The sequence below is a fragment of the Chiloscyllium punctatum genome, chromosome 5 (genome assembly GCF_047496795.1).
Source record: "Chiloscyllium punctatum isolate Juve2018m chromosome 5, sChiPun1.3, whole genome shotgun sequence".
In the NCBI taxonomy this organism is placed as follows: domain Eukaryota; kingdom Metazoa; phylum Chordata; class Chondrichthyes; order Orectolobiformes; family Hemiscylliidae; genus Chiloscyllium; species Chiloscyllium punctatum.
In genome coordinates, this window is record NC_092743.1 from 5,087,030 (window position 1) to 5,107,642 (window position 20,613).

At 38.8% G+C, this 20,613-nt stretch overlaps 1 protein-coding gene across 2 annotated transcripts in view; it reads left to right on the forward strand.

Annotated features, from left to right (window-relative positions):
• The window catches only part of LOC140476847 (laminin subunit alpha-3-like), a 364,783-nt gene that overhangs the window by 104,204 nt on the left and 239,966 nt on the right, over positions 1–20,613 (forward strand). For both annotated transcript variants that reach the window (XM_072569677.1, XM_072569678.1), the window contains exons 7-13: positions 320–435; positions 5,710–5,828; positions 6,521–6,611; positions 11,514–11,645; positions 15,187–15,249; positions 17,831–17,971; positions 19,877–20,014. In XM_072569677.1, coding sequence (XP_072425778.1) covers positions 320–435; positions 5,710–5,828; positions 6,521–6,611; positions 11,514–11,645; positions 15,187–15,249; positions 17,831–17,971; positions 19,877–20,014 — 800 coding nt within the window. The remainder of the gene's footprint in view (positions 1–319; positions 436–5,709; positions 5,829–6,520; positions 6,612–11,513; positions 11,646–15,186; positions 15,250–17,830; positions 17,972–19,876; positions 20,015–20,613) is intronic.

The following is a 20,613-nucleotide window of genomic DNA, read 5'->3' on the forward strand; positions in this document are numbered from 1 at the left end:
CAAATAAGAATGGTCAATAAATACTGGCCTAGTCAGCAATGCCCATAACCTGTAGATGAATGAGAAAAAGGAATTTGTTTCCATTGCTCTTTCAGGCTGTTTATTGCCATTCACAATCATCCATTGCAAAAGTTACATCCTCATTATCTCTGTTGCTGGTTTTTTCAGAGCTACCTTCACCATTATTTGATAATTGTGAAAGGATGTTTATATAGTTACTGACTAAGATGTTATTTGTCAAAATTTATTGGCTCTAATTCAATCCATTTACATTGGTTGTCTCTGACTGTGTGTTATTAACAAAGGTTATAATGTTCAGGTTGCAGTGTGAGTGCCAGCATAACACATGTGGAATATCTTGTGACCGGTGTTGCCCTGGATATAGTCAGAAACAATGGCAACCAGCCACTACTTCATCTGCAAATGAATGTGAACGTGAGTATTCATACCTGTTTTATCTAAACACAAGCTAAGGAAAGTTTTTGCCCTCAGGGAGCAGATTTTTTTTAACAGACATGATGAACTCTGCCAAGTCATAATGATGACACCTCACTGAGGTAGTGTGCTGGAAATCCAGAGTCTTCACAAAAGTAAAAATATTATCAAAGTATACACAACTTTCCAATTTATCTGTCGTTTTAGATGCAGGTTGACAGAAAGCATGGACTAGGTTCCTGTACTTAAGAAGGATTACTGCTTATGACAAATAAATAGGTCCCACCTGCAGGAAGATACTTATAAACCATGGCTATAAAACTCTACTAGTTAAAATTTTATTCCTTTATATATCTGCCCCAACAGACGCATACAGACAGACACACAAAATAAAGAATTGGTGTTATGAGTGGAGGGAAAAACTGAGAAGGCTATCCACAGAGTTTATTCAGTGAATCTTTTTGGCATGCCAGGATTTGCTGAACTTAAATTGTCTTCTCCAGGTACTTACAATTACTTATATGAGGAACAGATCACCAACTTCACAATTTACAAAGCCTCTGACCTATTCATTAAGAGCACACTTACAGCAACTAGTGAGGGAAAATAAACTGACTGTCTTCAGGCTTTAGGTGCTCTATACTGAAGAGAAAAAGACACCACTCCATTTCTGAAGGTCCAAAGACTTCTATATCGTTACACCCACAGACTGGGAGTCAATCAATCAGTTGTTTTCCAGAAGTATTAATTCTCTGTTTCCAGATGAGCTTTTTTACTTGGTTCAACAGAATGCTGTTCCATCAGTCCTGACATTCCTACATTCAAATTGTGCCAGGCTAATGTGCTACATCCACGTGCATCTCTACAGATTACTGAGTAGTCATACAACGTTCTCCTGTAGTCCCTCCACCTCCAGGAGGATGCCAAGACCAAATACATCTTTCCCTCCCCTTCATTGTCAGCATTTTGCAGGGACTGTTCCCTCCATGACACTCTCGTCCATTCCTAATGTTTGCTCACTCTTTTTTCTGACCTAGGTCTGTTGCAATGTTGCAATGAAGGCCAGTGCAAGCTTGAGGAACAGTGCTCCATTGTTCTTGACACCGCAACACCAGAGGAAATAGTTTCTCTATTTTTAAAAATTATTTATTTATCTTAAACACTTCAATTAAATCACCCCTTAATCTGTTGTACTTGAGAGAATAAAAGTGTTGTCCATGTAACAATCCTTCTAATTTAATCCTTTTAGTCTAACAAGCTCTGACAGTATAACCCCCAGCCTGTTTTTTTTATTAGAAATCTGTTTAGAAGTTGCTGTTTGGTATGCTTGTAAAATCACTGTTAAACACAGTGCCTCAGCCTTCACATGGAACAGTGCAGTGGGGATTAAACAGTGATGTTCCACAGCTACTTTCTGGCAGAGAGAAAGCTGGATGTCTGCCAACATCTCATAAAGAGAAAGTTTCCTCCTTTTTTATTGTTTATTTTGCTACATTCCAGACCTGTAATTCTAAGGTTAGACTTGCCTTGACCAAGTGAAAAATAGATGGTGAACCCATGAACTTCAAACAAAAGAAGCTAACAATTTAATGTGACATTATTTGTAACATCCCAAACATTAACGATAGTTCCCACAAAGAAAGCATGAGAAAATAGAAGAGACAACTGGCCTGTCTCATTCTCCAGTAGCTTGCTTCACATTTTGTAAGCTTCTTTCCTGGGAATTGCTGTCCTGTTAATTTAATACAGTTTATACACAGTAAGGACTTTTCCCCTTCAAAGCTGAAAAATCTCTTGCCACAATTCAACATTTATAAAGTGGTGTGCGAAGTGTAAAGTATCTCAAATTACTTCATAGGCTCATTATCAGACAGGATTTGAAGCTAAGATACAGCATAAAATAAAGTTCTAAGAAGATTCACTGGACTCAAAACATTAAACTTGTTTCTCTTTCACACAGATGCTGCTAGACACATTGAGTTTCTCCAGCAATTTCTGTTTTTGTTTTCAATCTTCTTCAGCATCTGCAGTTCTTTGTTTTGTAATAAAAGGATAGACAGGGTGGATATGGATAAAATTTTTCCCTCAGTTTTGGTGTCTAGAATCAGGGGACACACAGGACTGAGCCACGTCGACTGAGAAATGGAGACTTTCTTGCCTCAAAAGGTTGTGAATCTTTGGAATTCTGTACCCCACGGAGCTGAGAAAACTCAATCACTGACTATACTTAAAATAAAAATTAGCACATTTCTAATGATGTAAAGCGTTATAAAGATATTGAAAGAAACAGGCACCGGAGTAGATGATCAGTAATAATTGAATTGAAAAGCTGAGCAGACTCAACAGTCTGACTGACCTAATGCTGTTCCTATATCTTTATAAGGAGATATTAAGTCAAGACCTTAGTCTAAGAGATACAGTTTAATTAAGAGTTGTAGGCAGAGAGATTTAGGGATAGAATTCCAGAACCTGTGGAGCTCAAAGTATAGCAACTGATGGTGGAGTGACTAAAATTGAAGATACTGAAGAGGAAGAAGGAGCATAGACATTTTGAAGGATTTACGCTCAGAGGAGGTTTCAAGTACAGATTAGGGTGAGATATTATTGTGCTGTGCATTCAAGAACGAGACTGTTAAACTTAGGACATTGTTCAAACATAAGTAAATATCAGACAGTAAGAATAGCGATAATAGGGAAACAAGGCTTAATTTGATCTACAAAAGAGGCAGCAAAGTTCAAATATATGCCTATTACCTGGCAGTAGAATTTCAAACAGGGTAAGAAAGAGAATTTTGAGTAATTATGCATTTGAGTCATGGGTAGCGATGTCTTGCTTCAATTATACAAGGCTATGGTGAGACTACACCTGGTGTGTTATGTGCAGATTGAGCTCTTTATCGGGGAAAATATGTTTTGGCTCTGGAGGGAGTGCAGCACAGATTTACTATAATGATTTCTGGAATGGCAGGACTCACATATAAGAAGAAACTGAATCAGTTAGGATTATATTCACTGAAATTCAGAAAAGTGAGGGAGAATCTCATAGAAACCTATACATTTCTAACAGGACTGGAAAGGGTAGATGCAGAAAGGATGTTCCTGATGACCAGGGAGTCTAGAACAGTGTAAGGATATGGGAGAGGCCATTTAGGACTGAGATGAGGAGAAATCTTTTCGCTTGGAGAGTGGTGTGCCTGTAGAATTCTCTACCACAGAAAGCAATCAATACTGAAACAGTGTACGATCTCGAGAAGGTGTTGGAGGTAACACTTGGGGCTAAATGGAATCAAAGCATAAGAGAGAAATATGGGAGGAAGGCACTGAGTTGAATAATCAGCAGGATCATATTCAATGGCGGAGCAGGCTCAAAGGGCTGATTGGTCTATTCCTGATACTAGTTTCTATGAATGGTCTCACCCAAAATATTAAAATATCTTTCTGTTTCAGGTACTGGCCATGCTGAGGTGCATTTCTTATTCTAATCTCTGGTATTCATATTAGAAAAAAAATGCTTTTACTGTCATTGACATTGACTCGTAATGTACTTCCAACAACTCATTCCAATAATAGAATACAGATCTTTGTTGACAGCTGCCCAGAAAGTCTTAATTCACTATTATTTTCAAAGGATCGTAAGATGCAATTCGACAATGGATTAAATAGACTGGCATCCAATTTATAGCAAAGAAACAGACCATTTGTCCCAAATGATCTGTGGCAGGGTAATGCACTACACAAGCCTCCTCTCATTTAGTCTCTTCCTTTCCCTCTGATGTACCTATTTAATTTCCTCTTGAATGTGTGTGTTCAATATGCACAATAACTGAATATTTCCAGACTTGATTATTCCATTGCTTCCCTCCCAACAGCCCATCTTTTACATTTCATAAACTTCAGGTTCTTGAAATTTTTACTGTTGCTATCCTATTACACATTAAGTCTGGTCACGCATCAGCCCTGTGGTCTGGTTTAGAGTCTGGCTTTTGGTTCAACAGCACTTTGATTTTAAAATTCTTATCCTTGTATCCTTTTCCCTCCATGATCTTGCTCTCTTCCTAGCTCAATAATGCCGTTTTATGCTCTTGATTATCTGCACTCCAAATAATTCTAATTTGTTGTACATCTCTAATTTTAATCACTCCATTGGTGATTGTATTTTCATCCTAATATGCCCTTAGGTGGTTCACTGTTGAGCATTGATAGCGTTTCTAAGAGTGTTTTACTATTTTTAAGTACAATGTAATTATAATTTGTTGCTTGATTTGATAAGAAGTTGAGAATTAGGGACAGAAGTAGGCCATTCAGCCCATCAAGCCTGCTTCATCATTCTGTATGATCAGCTGATCTGCTGCAGGATTCAGTTCCCTTTCTTTCCATCTCACCATAGCCCTTAACTCCTCAATATTTTGAAAATCTGTCTACCTCATCTTTATTACTGCATGAATTTGGGATGCCACTTTAGGATACAAAACCCAAACAGCTGAAAAAAGGTTGAAGATAGATAAAGATAAATTATTTCATTATCACTGGGTCAATATCTTGGGACTCCTTGGACAGTGATGGTTCAAGAAGGCAGCTCAATTCCACCACCTTATGCAGAGCAATCAGGGATAAGCAATAAGCGTTGTCCTTGCCAGTGATGGTCATGTCTCAAAAAGGAATAAAAATGCCCTGAAGTTGGTGGATTTAGGACTAGTAATGTATGAGGGAGACAAAGATGATTTTGATATTAATTTCTGGATCATTCTTACTCAGTGGTTAGCACTGCTGCCTCACACCGCCAGGGACCCGGGTTTGATTCCAGCCTCGGGTGACTGTCTGTGTGGAGTTTGCACATTCTCCTTATGTCTGCGTGGGTTTCCTCCGGGTGCTCCGATTTCCTTCCACAGTCCAAAGATGTGCAGGTTAGGTGAATTGGTCATGCTAAATTGCCCATAGTGTTAGGTGCATTAGTCAGGGGGTATGGGTCTGGGTGAGTTACTCTTCGGAGGGTCGGTGTGGACTAGTTGGGCCAAAGGGCCTGTTTCCACACTGTAGGGAATCTAATCAACTAATCTAATCTATATCCAAAAAGATTTTGTGTTACCAAGTACCCAATGTTGTTGAACCAACAAAGTAAGTGACCAATGATGAGATATTGCCTTTCCAGGAACTTAGCATTACAAATGTCAGCATGCCCATTACAAGGACATCATTCTCCAAGTTATCATCATTTATTTTTGCCAATATTGTTAAAATGGACATTGAGTTAACAGTTTCTTGATCATTTTACAGCGTGTAATTGCCATGGGCATGCCACAGATTGTTATTATGATGCTGAAGTCAGCCGGCGCAGAGTAAGCATGAACAGCTACGGGCGTTATGAAGGTGGAGGTGTTTGCTTGAACTGCCAGGTATGAAGCAAGCTATTCAAGTCAGGACAAATTGTTCCATTAAAAAATAGCCAGGAATGTCATAGTTGAGAAGCATATGCCATGTGTTGCTGTCCCGTCACAGATGTTTCCAGTGCTTGTTAAACTAATTGTTTTAGCTTGCCTTAATGTTGAAATGTTACAAATGTTTTCAACATCTTTATTAATTTACTCTTCTAGGAAAAAGACAACAAAATATCTTTTAAAGGCCTGCTTCGGCAGCAGAAATGTGTCAAACATTTCTTAACAGCAGTGCCCCATTAACTTGAGCAGACAAACACAAGACATTTTTAATGACTCCGTAAATAGACACAGCAATTTCTGTGTTGGAGTCACTGTCATTGTGACATGGTGGTTGAATTTAGCTGTTTACAGTCCATCCTGTGCAGCAACTTTAAATTGACAACATCTTTAACCAGATTTAAACAAGCATCAATAGTGCTGTTAACACTTTAATTTCATTTGATGGCTCTGAGCTCATGAAAATAAACCTTTTGCTAAAATTTTGAAATCATAAGCCTTAGTTGTCCAGTTGGAAAGTCAACATTAGAAATTGAGTCTGATTTCATAAAGTAAACCTCAATTGTTCACATGATAATTTATCATCTCAAACTAAGAAGTATCAGTGGCAGCAGAAGATTTAATGAGTCATGTATCTCTAAATTTCTCCATAGCACAACACAGCGGGAATAAACTGTGAACGATGTGCTCCATTTTACTATCGACCATCTGGCGTTCCAAAAGAGGCAGTGGATGGCTGTTTACGTATGTTTTTCTTGGGTTATTTTCTTTTTCCACCAGTGAAATGATATTGTAAAAGCCTTCATGGAATCATTTTAGACTGTTATTTCAAAAGGAAGAATGTTGAGGTATGACAGCAGGAGACAGAACGCACCACGGAAAACTAAATGAAGTACTCATTCAGAGAGCCAGTGCAGACATGATGAAGTAATAGACTTTTTCCTGTGTTGTAACAATTCTGTGATTCTGAGAGTAATTTTAACCTATCTGGCAGAGCAGGAATCCCATGGAATCCATAAGACCATGAGAAATACAAACAGAAGTAGCCCATTCCTTCAGTCTGCTCCATCATTCAGTAGAATTATTGTTGATTCAAAATTCCTCACATTCACTTTCGTATGTTTTCTCCGTAACCCTTGATTCCCCGACTGATCAATAATCTATCCATCTCAGCCTTAAATATACACAAGCACTCTGCCCCCTTAGCTCTTGATGGAATTGGGTGGAACATCAGTTCTTCAGCCCTTAATTTCTGTCACCAGTAAAATCAGTTAGAGCATGAAATCAGCATTTCCTCTGATAAAAAGTTAAAATTGTTCCTTTGTTATTTATGCATAACATTTTAGAATGCAAAAAGATTGTTTTTGCTTTTATTTTTCTAGTTTTTGTCAAAGGATTGTAATGAAAATACAATCCCAGTATGGAAGATTTTAAATTTATATTATTTTACTCCCTTCTTTACGGCTACCTAAAAGAGAGAAAGAAACTTTTGGATCTTAAAGCAAAATTTCTGACTTCAAGATGTCATAGGAACATAGAAGCAGGAGCAAGTCATTCAACCAAGTGAGCCTGCTCCACCATTCAGTTGGACCAAGACTACTCTTCTACCTCAATGCATTATCTTCATATCCCTTTATGTTATTAATCTCTAGAGTCATACTGCAAGGAAACAGACTCTTCAGTCCAACCAATTCATGCCGACCATAATCCCAAATAAAAATAGTCCTACCTGCCTGTATTTGGCATATATTCCTCCAAACTTTTCCTAATCATGTACTTATCTAAATGTCTTCTAAGTATTGTAACTAGACTTGCATCCACTACTTCCGCTTGAAGATCACTCCACACACAAATCATTCTCTGTATAAAAAAGTTACTCCTCATGTCCTTTTAAAATATTTCTCTTCTCACCTTAAAATATGACCCCTAGTCTTTAAAATACCACCCGAGGGAAAGACATGTGCCATTCACTGTCTCTTATTATTTTATAAACCACTGTAATCTTGTATAAACCTCACCTCCAACCTCCTACATTCCAGTGAGAAAAGGCTCAGCCTATCCAGCCTCTCCTTATAACTCAAACTCTCCATTCCTGGCAACATCCTGGTAAATCTCTTTTGAACCCTCTCCAACTTAATACTTGCCTTCCTCTAACAGGGAGACCAAAACTGGACACAGTACTCCAGCACAGTACTCCGGCACGGTGGCACAGTGGTTAGCACTGCTGCCTCACAGCGCCAGAGATCCGGGTTCAATTCCCGCCTCAGGCGACTAACTGTGTGGAGTTTGCACGTTCTCCCCGTGTCTGCGTGGGTTTCCTCCGGGTGCTCCAGTTTCCTCCCACAGTCCAAAGATGTGCAGGTTAAATTGCCTGTAGTGTTAGGTAAGGGGCAAAGGTAGGGGTATGGGTGGGTTGCGCTTCGGCGGGGCGGTGTGGACTTGTTGGGCCGAAGGGCCTGTTTCCACACTGTAAGTAATCTAATCTAAAAAAAAAGGCCTCTAGAAATCTATTGATTTCTGTCTTAAATGTGCTCAATGTTTGAGCTTCCACAGCCCTCTTGGCGTAAAAAAATTCCAAAGATTCACCACCCTCTGTGTGAAGAAACTCTCCCTGAAAACTGACAGTAGCGTAAATAGGACTTTAATTGACGCGACAAAGTGAAGACTCGCAGGACCGTGCTGTATAGAGTAATAGATTTTTTTACAGCATGATATATCAATGTCTTAGGTGATGGGAATGATGGCATGGTGGCTACATTTGCAGAGTGCACAAAGATAGGCAAGAAACTATGCTGTGAGTATAACTTAACAATAATGCAGGTTGATATGGATAAAATGATTGGATGGAAATCTGGCAGATGGAGTATAACATGGGAAATGTAAACTTGTTCACTTTGGCTGGAAGAATAAAAAAAAGCAGAGTATTTTTTAATTGGAGAATTAAAAACTTCAAGGTGCAGAGTGATCTAGGTGTTTTAACGTATGAGCCATTGGAAGTTAGAATGCGGGTATAACAAAGTATCACAAAACTCTTCCTGATTGCCTTGAGTTTTTCTTGGTGTCCAGCTCTTCAGTGGTTGATTCTAATACCTTCTTCATGACAGATATCAAGCTAAATGGCTTATAATTTTCTGGTTCCTGAACTCTCTCATTTTGAAAGTTTTATTTTGAAAAGGAGTTAAACACTAAGATGAAAAGGCAAAATTAAGGTGCAGATTAGCACTCCCTCATTATTATACTGGGTAAAACTCCACCATTGACATCTACACTTTCAGTTGCCTATGTCCTAAGCTCTTAGTCACTCCTTAAACCTCTCAGCCTCTCTGGCTTCCTTTAAGGCACTCCTAATACCTACAACTTTAACCAGCTTGGCATAACCATACAACGGAGCAGTTAAATTTTGGCAAATCCTCATTTGGGAAAATACCAATGAAATTACATTTCAATCCCATGATTTATCACCATGCAACACTAGCACACAATCTATAATTATTGTCTTAAGCTAAATAATCTGGTTGCCAGTTTGTGGCAATTAGAATAATGGCTGGAAGCGAGTGATAAGGTTTTAAACTGGATAATTACAATGACTACAAAGAGTGAAGCTCAGGCAGTCAGTATGTGTCTTCCTAGCCTCACGATTGCGTTCTTCAAGATCAGTGTAGAAGATAAATATCATAGGGTCATAGTGGTGTACTGAAAAAGACCCTTTGGCCCATCTAGTCTGCATCAGTCAAAAACAAACACCTAATTATTCAAATCTCATTTTCCAGAACTTGGCTCATCGATTTAGCAAACAATATTCTCTTGTGTGTAACATTAGAGAAATTGTTATGATCTGGACTAGACTACTATGAAACAGGTTCACAGAAACTTTCAAACAGAATTGGAAATTATACTTGAAAGACAAAGTTATAGGATCACAAGGACAGAGTGAATGCAGGGTTATGGGGATAGGACAGAGGTGGTGGAAGGCTGCATTTGGGTAGGATGCTCTTTGAAGGATCGGTGCAGATTCAATTATCAGAATGACCTCTTTCTACACTGTAGGAATTCTGTGATTCTAAGAAATGTGAGGTGAAGAATTTGGCAGGAAGAACATGGAGTGACAATATAAAATGGGTTCAAAAATGCTGTAACCTCCACTTTCAAATTAAAGTCCCCAAATAACAATGAAAATATGTTATAAACCTTCAATACAATTTTATAAAAAGTAACATTTTTCATTTATATGGTGCCTTTATCATAGTAAAGTACCCCAAGTAAAAATGAATGACTATCAAATAGAATTTGGCCACCAAACACGTAAGGAAATAATCAGATAAGCAACCAAAATATTAGTCAAAGAAGCATTTTTTAAGTATGGTAAATGAGGAGAGAAAGGCAGGGAAGATTTAGAGAGGAAGTTTCAGGCAGCTGAATGCACTTATTGCATTGGGCACCACTAATGGATTGATAAATATTCATGATACACAGAAGGTTAGGATACCATAGAATCCCTATAGTGGAGAAGCAGGCCATTTGGCCCATTGGGTCAACACCAATCCTCTGAAGAGCATTCCACCCAGACTCACCCCACTACCTTATCCCTGTAACCCCATATTACCCATGGTTAGCCCACATATCCCTAGGCACTATGAGCAATTTAGCACAACCAATCCACCTAACCTGCACATCTGCAATTCTGGCCTTCTTCCTATCAGAAGGATGTTGTGAAACTTGAAAGGGATCAGAAAAAATTTACAAGGATGTTACCGAGTTTGGAAGGTTTGAGATAGGGAGAGGATGAATAGGCTGGGGCTGTTTTCCCTGGAGCGTTGGAGGCTGAGGGGTGACATTATAGAGGTTTATAAAATCATGAGGGTCATGGATAGGATAGATAGACAAAGTCTCTTCCCTGGGGTGAGGGAGTCTGGAACTTGAGGGCATAGGTTTAGGGTGAGAGGAAAAAGACATAAAAGAGACGTAAGGGGCAACATTTTCACACAGAGGGTGGTACGTGTATGGAATGAGCTGCCAGAGGAAGTGGTGGAGGTAGTATGATTGCAACATTTAAAAGGCATCTAGATGGCTAAATGAATCGGAAGGGTTTGGAGGGATATGAGCCGGGTGCTGGCAGGTAGAACTAGATTGGGTTGGGATATCTGGTTAGCATGGATAAGTTGGACCAAAGGGTCTGTTTCCATGCTGTACATCTCTATGACTCTGTGGACTGTAGGTAGGAACCAGAGTCTCCAGAGGAAAACCAGACAGACATGTGGAGAATGTGCAAACTTTACACATGCAGTTGGCTGAGGGTGAAATTGAACCTGGTATCCCTAGCACTGCGAGGCAGTAGTGCTAATGATGTGCTAACATGCCACCCCAAAGAGCATGATGTGCACCAGGAGTGCAAAGATGTCAAACTTGGAAGATCTGCAGGAGGTTACAGAGAAAGGGTCAATTCTCTGGAGGATTCACAACAAAGATCTTGGAGACGTTGATGATCTTTCATCAGACTGGTTAACTTTGTTGTTTCTGTTTCTAACTCCACTGATGCTGCCCAATCTGCTGAGGATTCCCAGCATATTCTGAAAGATTTGAATGCTTTAAGAATTATAAGTTTAATTTGGGAATAAAAACCTGAAAATGCGATTCTATTCTTTTCAGCCTGCAGGTGTAACCCTGAATTTGCAGATGGATGTGATGGAACAACAGGTCTGTGTCGCTGCAAACCGCAGTACAGTGGTGAACACTGTGACAGATGTTCTCGTGGATATTACAGCTTCCCTCAGTGTGGTTGTATGTAGAACACTTTCACCCTTGTGGTTTTAATTATTCACCTTGTTTGCAGATCTAAGTACTCTTTTGCTCAGTTCCAAACAAGTAAAAATGTAAGCAAAATAATAATATAAGCAAAATAATGTTTTTTATTCCAGCCGGAGAGTTTTAGATCTGTAATCTAGACATCATGGTCTGATCCCTGATTTAAGTACAAGGTACATTGTGCTCCTTATATTATGGACTCTGAATTTTGGACAGACCACTATACTTGTAGTACTGTGACAGCCTCAAGTGTCCTCCAATTCAGAGGCCCACTAGCTGGCCAGGCACCATATCTGGATGGGGCCAGTTGGCCATTACTGGGAGTCTCACAAGTGCAGACTTCATACACCCATTCATGTTTCAGATTAGTCCAGAGTTACTTAAAATATACAGCAAAGACATAGATCATTCAGCCTAAGTGGTCTTGACCCACAGGAGCTTCCTTCTACCCAACTCATTCCAGCCTGTCTACCTCTCCTTCCAATCCATATGCCCTCATGTTTTTATCAAGCTTCCCCTTAAATGGCCTACTAATCTCTGTGGTAAGAGTTTTAAATTCACACCACTTTTCTAAGTAAATAAGTTTCTCCTGAATTTCCTTTTGAATTTATTGGAGAATATCTTAAGTTCTGACCATTGGTTTTGGACAACCCCCTGTTGAACCCTTTAGTAATTTTAAAGGTCTCTGAATAGATCACCCATTAACTTTCTATTATTTAGAAAGAAGAGTGGCTGCCAGTCCAGTCTTTCCCTTGAGTTTGTACCGTCTTGGTGTTGGGATCACTCTTCTGATTTTTAAAAAAATGCATTTTCCCAGCATTTGTGTCCTCTTTGTAATAACCGAAGCTGAAAATGTTCACAATGTCCCATGTGTAGTCTAACAACAGGATTTCTAAACTTATGAATTCTTTTCTCTGACAGAGAACAAGTCTACTTTTAAAATATTACAACCAGCCTGAACACGTTTCATAAATTAGTACTGTATTTTCTGTGGAATTATCAAACCACACAAGTCATTTCAATCCCTGAGTCTGTTAAATTTTTGAAAAAGGTTTGCCTTTCAAAGAAAATCTGTTTTTGGTATTCCACTGTTCATGGACATAACGATTTATGCTGCTTGACTGATTCCACAACCAGTCATTATCCCAGTGAGGGGATGCTGGGTCTGTAAATTCATGGATTTGAATGACAGCTTCAAATGATTATGAAGAGATTTGCTACCTTTGATGTGGGGCTACAAATACAAATATATGTTCTAGTAAAAGCTTAAGCAGTTTAGACCATAAGAGCAAGAGTAGGTGACTCAGCTTGATCACCATTCAATTAGATCATCGTTGGTTATCTATCACAACCATACCTTCCCATGTTATTCTCATATCATTTGGTGCCATTAGTCTCTAGAAATCTATTGATTTCTGTCTCGAACATTCCCAATGATTGAGCTTTCATAGCCATCTGAAGTAGACATTTCCAAAGAATCTCCACTCTCTAAATTAAAATATACCTCCTCAACAAAATCTTAAATGGCATAGCCTTTACTCTGAGACTGTTGGCAGAATCTTATAAGGGCTTGAATGATGTGGGCTATGGAAAGAAATGTGGGAGAATCACATGAGAAGTTCCATGTGGTCTATCTTGATTTAGGGAACGCTTCCTGAATGTTTTAACCTTTTTTAGAGAATTTGTGCTTGGCAGATCTGCCATAACATTTTCATAGAATCTCTACAATGTGGAAGCTGGCCCACAACCCATTGTATCCACACTGATCTTCCAAAGAGCATCCCACCCAGTCTCACCCTGCTACCCTATCCCTGAAACCCTGCATTTGCAATGGCTAATCCTCCTAGCCTGCACATCTGTGGACACTATGGGTGATTTGACAAGGCCAATTCACCTAACCTACACTTCTTTGGGCTGTGGGAGAAAACCGGAGCAACTGGAGAAAACCGGCACAGATATGAGGAGAATGTGCAAACTCCATACAGACAGTCACCCAAGTCAAACCCAAGTCCCTGGCATTGTGAGACAACAGTACTAACCACTGAGTCACCGTGCTACATTTTTTGAGTATGCAACTGGTAGAGTTGAAAATGAGGAATCAGTAGGTGTGGTTTACTTGGACCTTCAGAAGGATTTTGACAATGTCCCACATAAGTGTGCAAAATTACAACATATGGGATACGGGAAAGTGGACTGAAATGAACAGACAACTGGTTGGCAGAGAGGAAACAAAGAGTAGGAGTACACAGATTATTTTCTGAGTGGCAGCTGGTGGGATATTGCCAGCTGCTCACAATATGTATTCTTAAATTAGATAAGAGAACTAAGTGTAATGCTTCCAAGTTTGCAGATGACACAAAGCTGGGTGGAAGGGTGAACTGTGAAGAGGATACAGAGATACTTCAGTGTAATTTGGAACAAGTTGAGTGAGTAGGAAAATGCATGGCAGAGGCAGAATAATATGGATAAATGTGAGGTTATTCACTTTGGTGCAATAGGTGGTGAAGAAGGCAAATGATATGTTGGCTTTCATAGCATGAGGATACGACTACAGGAGCAGGGATGTCTTCCTGCAATTGTACAGAGCATGGGTGAGACCACACCTGGAGCATTGTGTGCAGATTTGGTCTTCTTTTCTGAGGAAAGATGTTCTGGTGATGGGAGAGAGGCCAACCAAGGTTTACCGGACAGAATCCTGAAATTGCAGGCTGACATATGATGGGAGAATGGATTAGTTAGGACTATGTTCCCTGAAGTTTAGAATGATGCAGGGTGGGGCTGGAATCTTCTAAGAACCTATAAAATTCAAATTGAAATACACAGAGTAAACAGAAAGGATATTTCCAATGCCTGGGGAGTCCAGACTAGGAGTCACAGTTTAAGAATATGGGTAGGCCATTTGGTGCTGAGATGAGGAGATATTTCTTCACCCAGACAGTGGTGAGCCTGTGGGATTGTTTGCCACAGGAAATGATTGAAAAAAAACAAGGACTTCAATATAGTTTTTACGCCTAAAGGGAACAAAAGCGCATGGGACAAAATTGAGAACAGGGGACACAATTGGATGATCAGCCATGATCACATTGCATTTGAATATGGGCAGCACAATGGCTTAATGGTTAACACTGCTGCCTCACAGCACCAGGGTTTGATTCCAACTTTGGGCAACTGTCTGTGTGGATTTCCACCAGATTGAACTGCTCTGGTTTCCTCCCATAGTTCAACCCTGTGCAGGTTAGGATGCCCTTTGGATAGTTGGTGCAGACTCGATGGGCCAAATGGCCTCTGTCTGCATTGTAAGGATTCAATGATTCTATTAAAGGTGGAGCAGACTTGAAAGGCCAGGCAATACTCCAGCATATATCAACACAATCAGACAGGGGAGGAATAAGGGACCAAACTTGGAAAGAAAAAGAAATTCTTCCTTGGAACTATATCTCTTAATTCATCTGTGAGAAAATTCATTTGCATGTGATGCAGATTTGACATTTTTAACTGAGAGTGTCTTTTGTTCTAGATGTTCCAGTTTATTCCACAGCCAGTCCAGTAACTGTAGTCCCATCAGCTGGAGATTTCCAAAGTAAGCATTTACAATTATCATTGAGCATAGAACCAAATATTAATTGTAGTTTTGATTTATACCATGACACAGCAGGCTTTTTAATGTGGAAGTAGCTGGAAATACACTTCTACATTCTGCATTAGGGATGCTGGGAATCACACCAGAATATGATCAGTAATTTAGAACATAAATGATGAAAATGATCTTTATTAATTTCTGCTAACTCCTTTCTACTATAAATTACACTGTTTTGAAGATATAATGGCCTGAATTATCACCTTAGTTGGAAAATAGAAGTCAGGGTTGTTTTCAAAAAGTGTGGTGCTGGAAAAGCACAGCTGGTCAGGCAGCATCCGAAGAGCAGGAGAGTCAATGTTTTGAGAATAAGCTCTTCAGCAGGAATGATAAAGAGCTTATGCTCGAAACGTTGACTCTCCTGCTCTTTGCATGCTGCCTGACTGGCTGTGCTTTTTGATTCTGATCTCCAGCATCTACGGTCCTCATTTTCTCTCAGTAGTTTCAGGTTCCAAGCTTGACCTCAGAGCAACAAGACACTCCGAATTTTTTTACCAGTGCACTTCCTGCCTCCTCAAACTTACTTCACTTGGAGACAGTTTCCCCATTCAATGACAGATGGTGTATGAGCTCTTGAAGGGATTGAGGGATGGAAACCCAATCTAATGCTGGGTGCCTACATTTAGGCAGGTAAGCTACCCAGTTAGCCTCCTTCAGTGCTGGTTAATGAGGCTTTTAATGATCTTAATTGTTTGCCTGCCTTGTGGGGACAATATCCCAAATCTGTGCTGGCAAAAGATAAGGAAGTCAATATGTGATTGGCCTATAGTTATTGAACAGCATTCACCTCTGATAATGATAAATGATAAAGCTTTATAATTCAACCCAATTCATTTAATTGAACCATATAATTTATTAAAGATCAAATTATCCACAAAAATAATTTGTGTGAATTATTTATCAACATAAGATTGCATTGAAAAACCTGTAAACTAAAATGAAATAGTATTTATGCCCAGTCAAAAGGCTAACAATAAATAATTGAATGCAAGTATTTTAACACCAAGTACTGCAAAAACATTTCTAACATCTTAACTATTAAGAAAATGTTTGTGATAAGAAAATACAACTATTTTTGCACCAGGTTTGTGCAAATAGCAAGCTAAAAATTCAAATGAAACCTATACTGTAACCTCGCAGATAATAAAAGTACTTTTCAACAAATCCTGCTTGTGAAATTCAAATATTATCAAACATTTTTTCTAATGTTTAAGTGGCACCGCCGCTTCCAATTCCTGAAATATGCAAAATAACATATCAATACCATGCCATGAGCTATTGGCATAGAATTTCACCCTTCCACTGAGTTCCTGCTTTCTGCTGTATTGCTGTGCCCACATCTGAGATAGGGAAGGGGTTCCTAATGGGGAAATCATCACGGTACTGCATTCATATGCCAATCTAACAGAGACATTAGTGAAGGTCTAAAGCAGGTCATCTGCTCACAAATTCAGCCACAAGAGAAGCAAAAAAGCACATCAATAACAAAGGGAAAATGAGCTTTGGTGAAAACAGACTCATTTTGTCGAAGCTTTCCATCTTGTACTCATCAGGACATTTTGCAAGACTACCAATTCAAGAGGAAAAACAACATTTGTACTGCATGCAAGGGGAGTGCTGATTGGTTGTGAAGTGGACTCTGATTATGAGAGTCATCTCCAAGGAGAATTAAGCCAATAATGCTGATTGACAGTTAAAATCCTGGTTTTGTTTAACTTTTAAGCTGGGCAGTTTTATTATGCTTGATCAGAGCATTGCCCTGAGAAGTGAACCAAAAATGGTTGTCACCTATTTTGTTGAGTTGAAAAGAGGACTAAATCTTGAAGGGTAACCAAAACTAAAAGTCCTCTTATTTTGATATACCGAACCACAGAAGTGTTACAGCGCTGAAGAAGACCATCTGGTACATTGTGTCTGCACTGGTTTGTTAAATGGACATCATTACTTAGTGTTAATTTCCCACTTTTCTCTCTCTCACAACTCTTGCACATTATTTTTATCTATATAACCACTTAATGCCCTATTGAATGCTTCAGTCGAACCTGCCTCCCCTCACATTCAAGCATCGCATTCCAGACCCTAACTACTCACTGAGTGAAAAAGGTTTCCCTCACTTTATCTTTGCTTCTTTTTCAGATTACTTTAAATCTATGCCCTCTTTTCTTGTGCCTTTTAAGATTGGAAACAATTTGTCCCTGTCTACTTCATCCAGCACTTCATGATTCTATAAGCCTGTATCACATTTCCTCTAACCTTCTTCCCTCAATCTATCCTCACTGGAGATTAGAAAATCCAACTACTGAACAATTTGACATCAAGTAATGGGCTAGACTGACTGAACTTGAAAGTCCAACTTCAGCATGATTTGTTCTCACTATAGAGAGAACATTGTGACATAATACTGTCAAAGATCATAAGAGAGATGAATGTAATAATCAGCCTTGAAGTGGAAAATATCAATGTATACTAATTGTTTTGGTACTGAAGTATTGATTTTTCAATCATCGGCTTTTGTTCTTTACAGATTGTAAATGTAATGTGCAGGGCACAGTGGCAAATACTTGTCACATAGATCCTCATACTCAGCGTTGTGATTGCAAACCACACTACACTGGGCCATACTGTACTCACTGTGCCACAGGATATTTTGGGAATTACTGTCAACGTAAGTATGTATAGAACCACAAATTATTCAGTTGTTAAGTAGTTATTTCAGCTATTTAGATAGCTGACAGCAGTTTAAGATAAAATATTAGTGGAGATCTGGAAGGAGCAGTCCAGAATAAAGGGATATAACCTAAAAATTAGAAATCACACATCATGTTATAGTGCAACAGATTTATTTGGAAGTACTAACTTTCATAGGGCTGCTCCTTCATCAGACAGCTACCCGATGAAGGAGCAGCGCTCCAAAAACTAGTACTTCCAAGTAAACATGTTGGACAATAACCTAGTGGTGTGTGATGTTTTTTGTCCATCCCAGGCACTGGCACCTCTACATCATGGTTTAAAATTAGAGAAAGTCCTTTCAACAGTGAAGTCAGGGAGAACATTTTCATGGAACAATAATTTGAAACTGGAGATCAATTAACAATGTGATTTGTTGGTACAGAACTTGAATATTGCTGAAAAAAGGCATATTTTGTCAAGGTCTTTCACCTTACGCTCATCAGAACGAAAAAGAATATTAATTAAAGGGAAAACCTTATTTACATTGCGTGAAGAGAGAATCCTGATTGGTTGGCAAGTGGACTTCTGTCTGGCAGTGATATTGCCATGGAGAATGCACAAACTAATGATGATTGACAGTTAACTGGTGACTCTGATTGGTCTGGGCATTGCCCTAAGAATTGAGCGGTGTTGATACAGACTGCTAATTCCTATCTCCTTAATAAATGAAAGCATCTATTCTTTGCCTACTTCGTCCTTTGTAGTTGTAATCATCCTTCAGCCTTCTGTTTTCCAGAGAATTCCAAAAGGTCAGTCTTTCATGAAAACTATAACCTCACATACTTGGGTCTCACCTCCATTATTCATTTCCTGTACTTTCTGCATGGTCTCTTTATATTCTTTTGGTAACATGGAGACTAGAATTCTGTAAAGTTGTGGCATAACCAGAAGTTTATGTTGAAATAGGTGCACTATGTGTACATATTCTTTCTGTTTGCAAAGAACAGGGTCAGTGTGTTAATATATGTAACTTCCAGTACATGCAAACGCTGCATGCTGCGAGCCCGACTAATAATCCTAAATTGATTGTCAGCTTAATTCTTCACACACTCAATATTATCCAGCAAATGTTGACGAATTGCAGAGTCATTTCTAATGTTGGGCACCATGTTTTGAATTTTTTCCAAATGCAAAACTGCTCTGGTTGCATACAATCAGTTAGGGTAAGAAATAAACTTTTTGAATATATTTCCACATCGTAAGTTGTTGCACTTAAGCACTTGCTGCTTGTTATGTTACTATCATTATGTCAATTCTTTTCTCACTCATCAGATCCAGTCAAAATAATTAAACCAGCGCAGTTAAAGTGAGTTAAACCCAAAAATACTCAATGTACATCTTTTCTGTGATCTCTTAAACTAGTTTACGATTCATTTTCCCAGATCATGACCCACCCACAAACTTGGTGCCCGCTCCCAAGTTTGAATTTAAAAATTCTTTGATTGTGTTGATTGAGAAAGCCTCACTTCAAATCGAGCTAAGTTTCCTCTGTGCCTTTACAGTAGTCAGTACATTAATACATGATTCCTTTCTCATCAAATACTGTTAAATTAATTGAGAAACAGATTAATGTACACAATCATGAAAGTAGTAAACAGCTCAAGATAGTGATCTCAAATCATTTTCAGTGTGTCAGGAACCCTGCTGTGAAAGACTAGGTATTATTAAACAATGTTTACTTTTGGTAACCAGAATATTTTCAGCAGATACTCTATCTTATAATGTAGAGCTATAACAGATGACACATAACAGAACTCTTGTTTAGAGTATCATGCCTTCAATGATTGAAGACCAATTCTCTTTGTGTGCAGCGATTTAATACTATACAATATTTGTTTAGAATGTCAGTGTTACAGTGCTGGAGTGACAAATCAAGTGTGTGATCCAAACACAGGACAGTGTTTGTGTCGAAATGGATTTCAAGGTTATTTTTGTGAAAGCTGCTCAGCAGGATATTTTCGGTTCCCCTACTGTGAGAGTAAGTAAGACTTGTCACTTTCGGTGGACAACACTTTTCAGTTACAGCTAAGCAACAATATTTTCATTTCAGTCACATAACCTATGCGTCAGGCGCGTTGTACTTTTTTGTACTTCTCTCCAGGAGGGCTTAAACTCTGAATAGAGAAATATGTCAAAACCATTACAAGCTAGAGATTGTTATGACACAGACACAGACAGCTGAACCAAATCAGCCTTTTTTATCTCTGTATTTGCCTCTGTAAAATTAAAACCTTTAAATACCCTCAAAGTTAACTCAATGGTTTTGAGTAACCAATCCCAGCGAATAATCAGTGTTAGACTCTGGTTTTGAGGCTTAAACAAAAGATTTAGCAACTTATTAACAATATTGTAATAAAACAGCAAATTAATCTAATTAATGTCTATGATCTTAAAGCCAATAAACGCTTGTTTTTTAGCCCTATTTATATAAAAGACCGACAGACAAACAAACATGATTAAGGGATCAATAAAAAAGAAAAGCAAAACTGGAAAGGTTACAAATATAGTTTTCACAATGCATTATTCCACAGGCATAGGTGGTTGTTTTTTGATTTTCTGAAGGGCCATTTTTTTCAG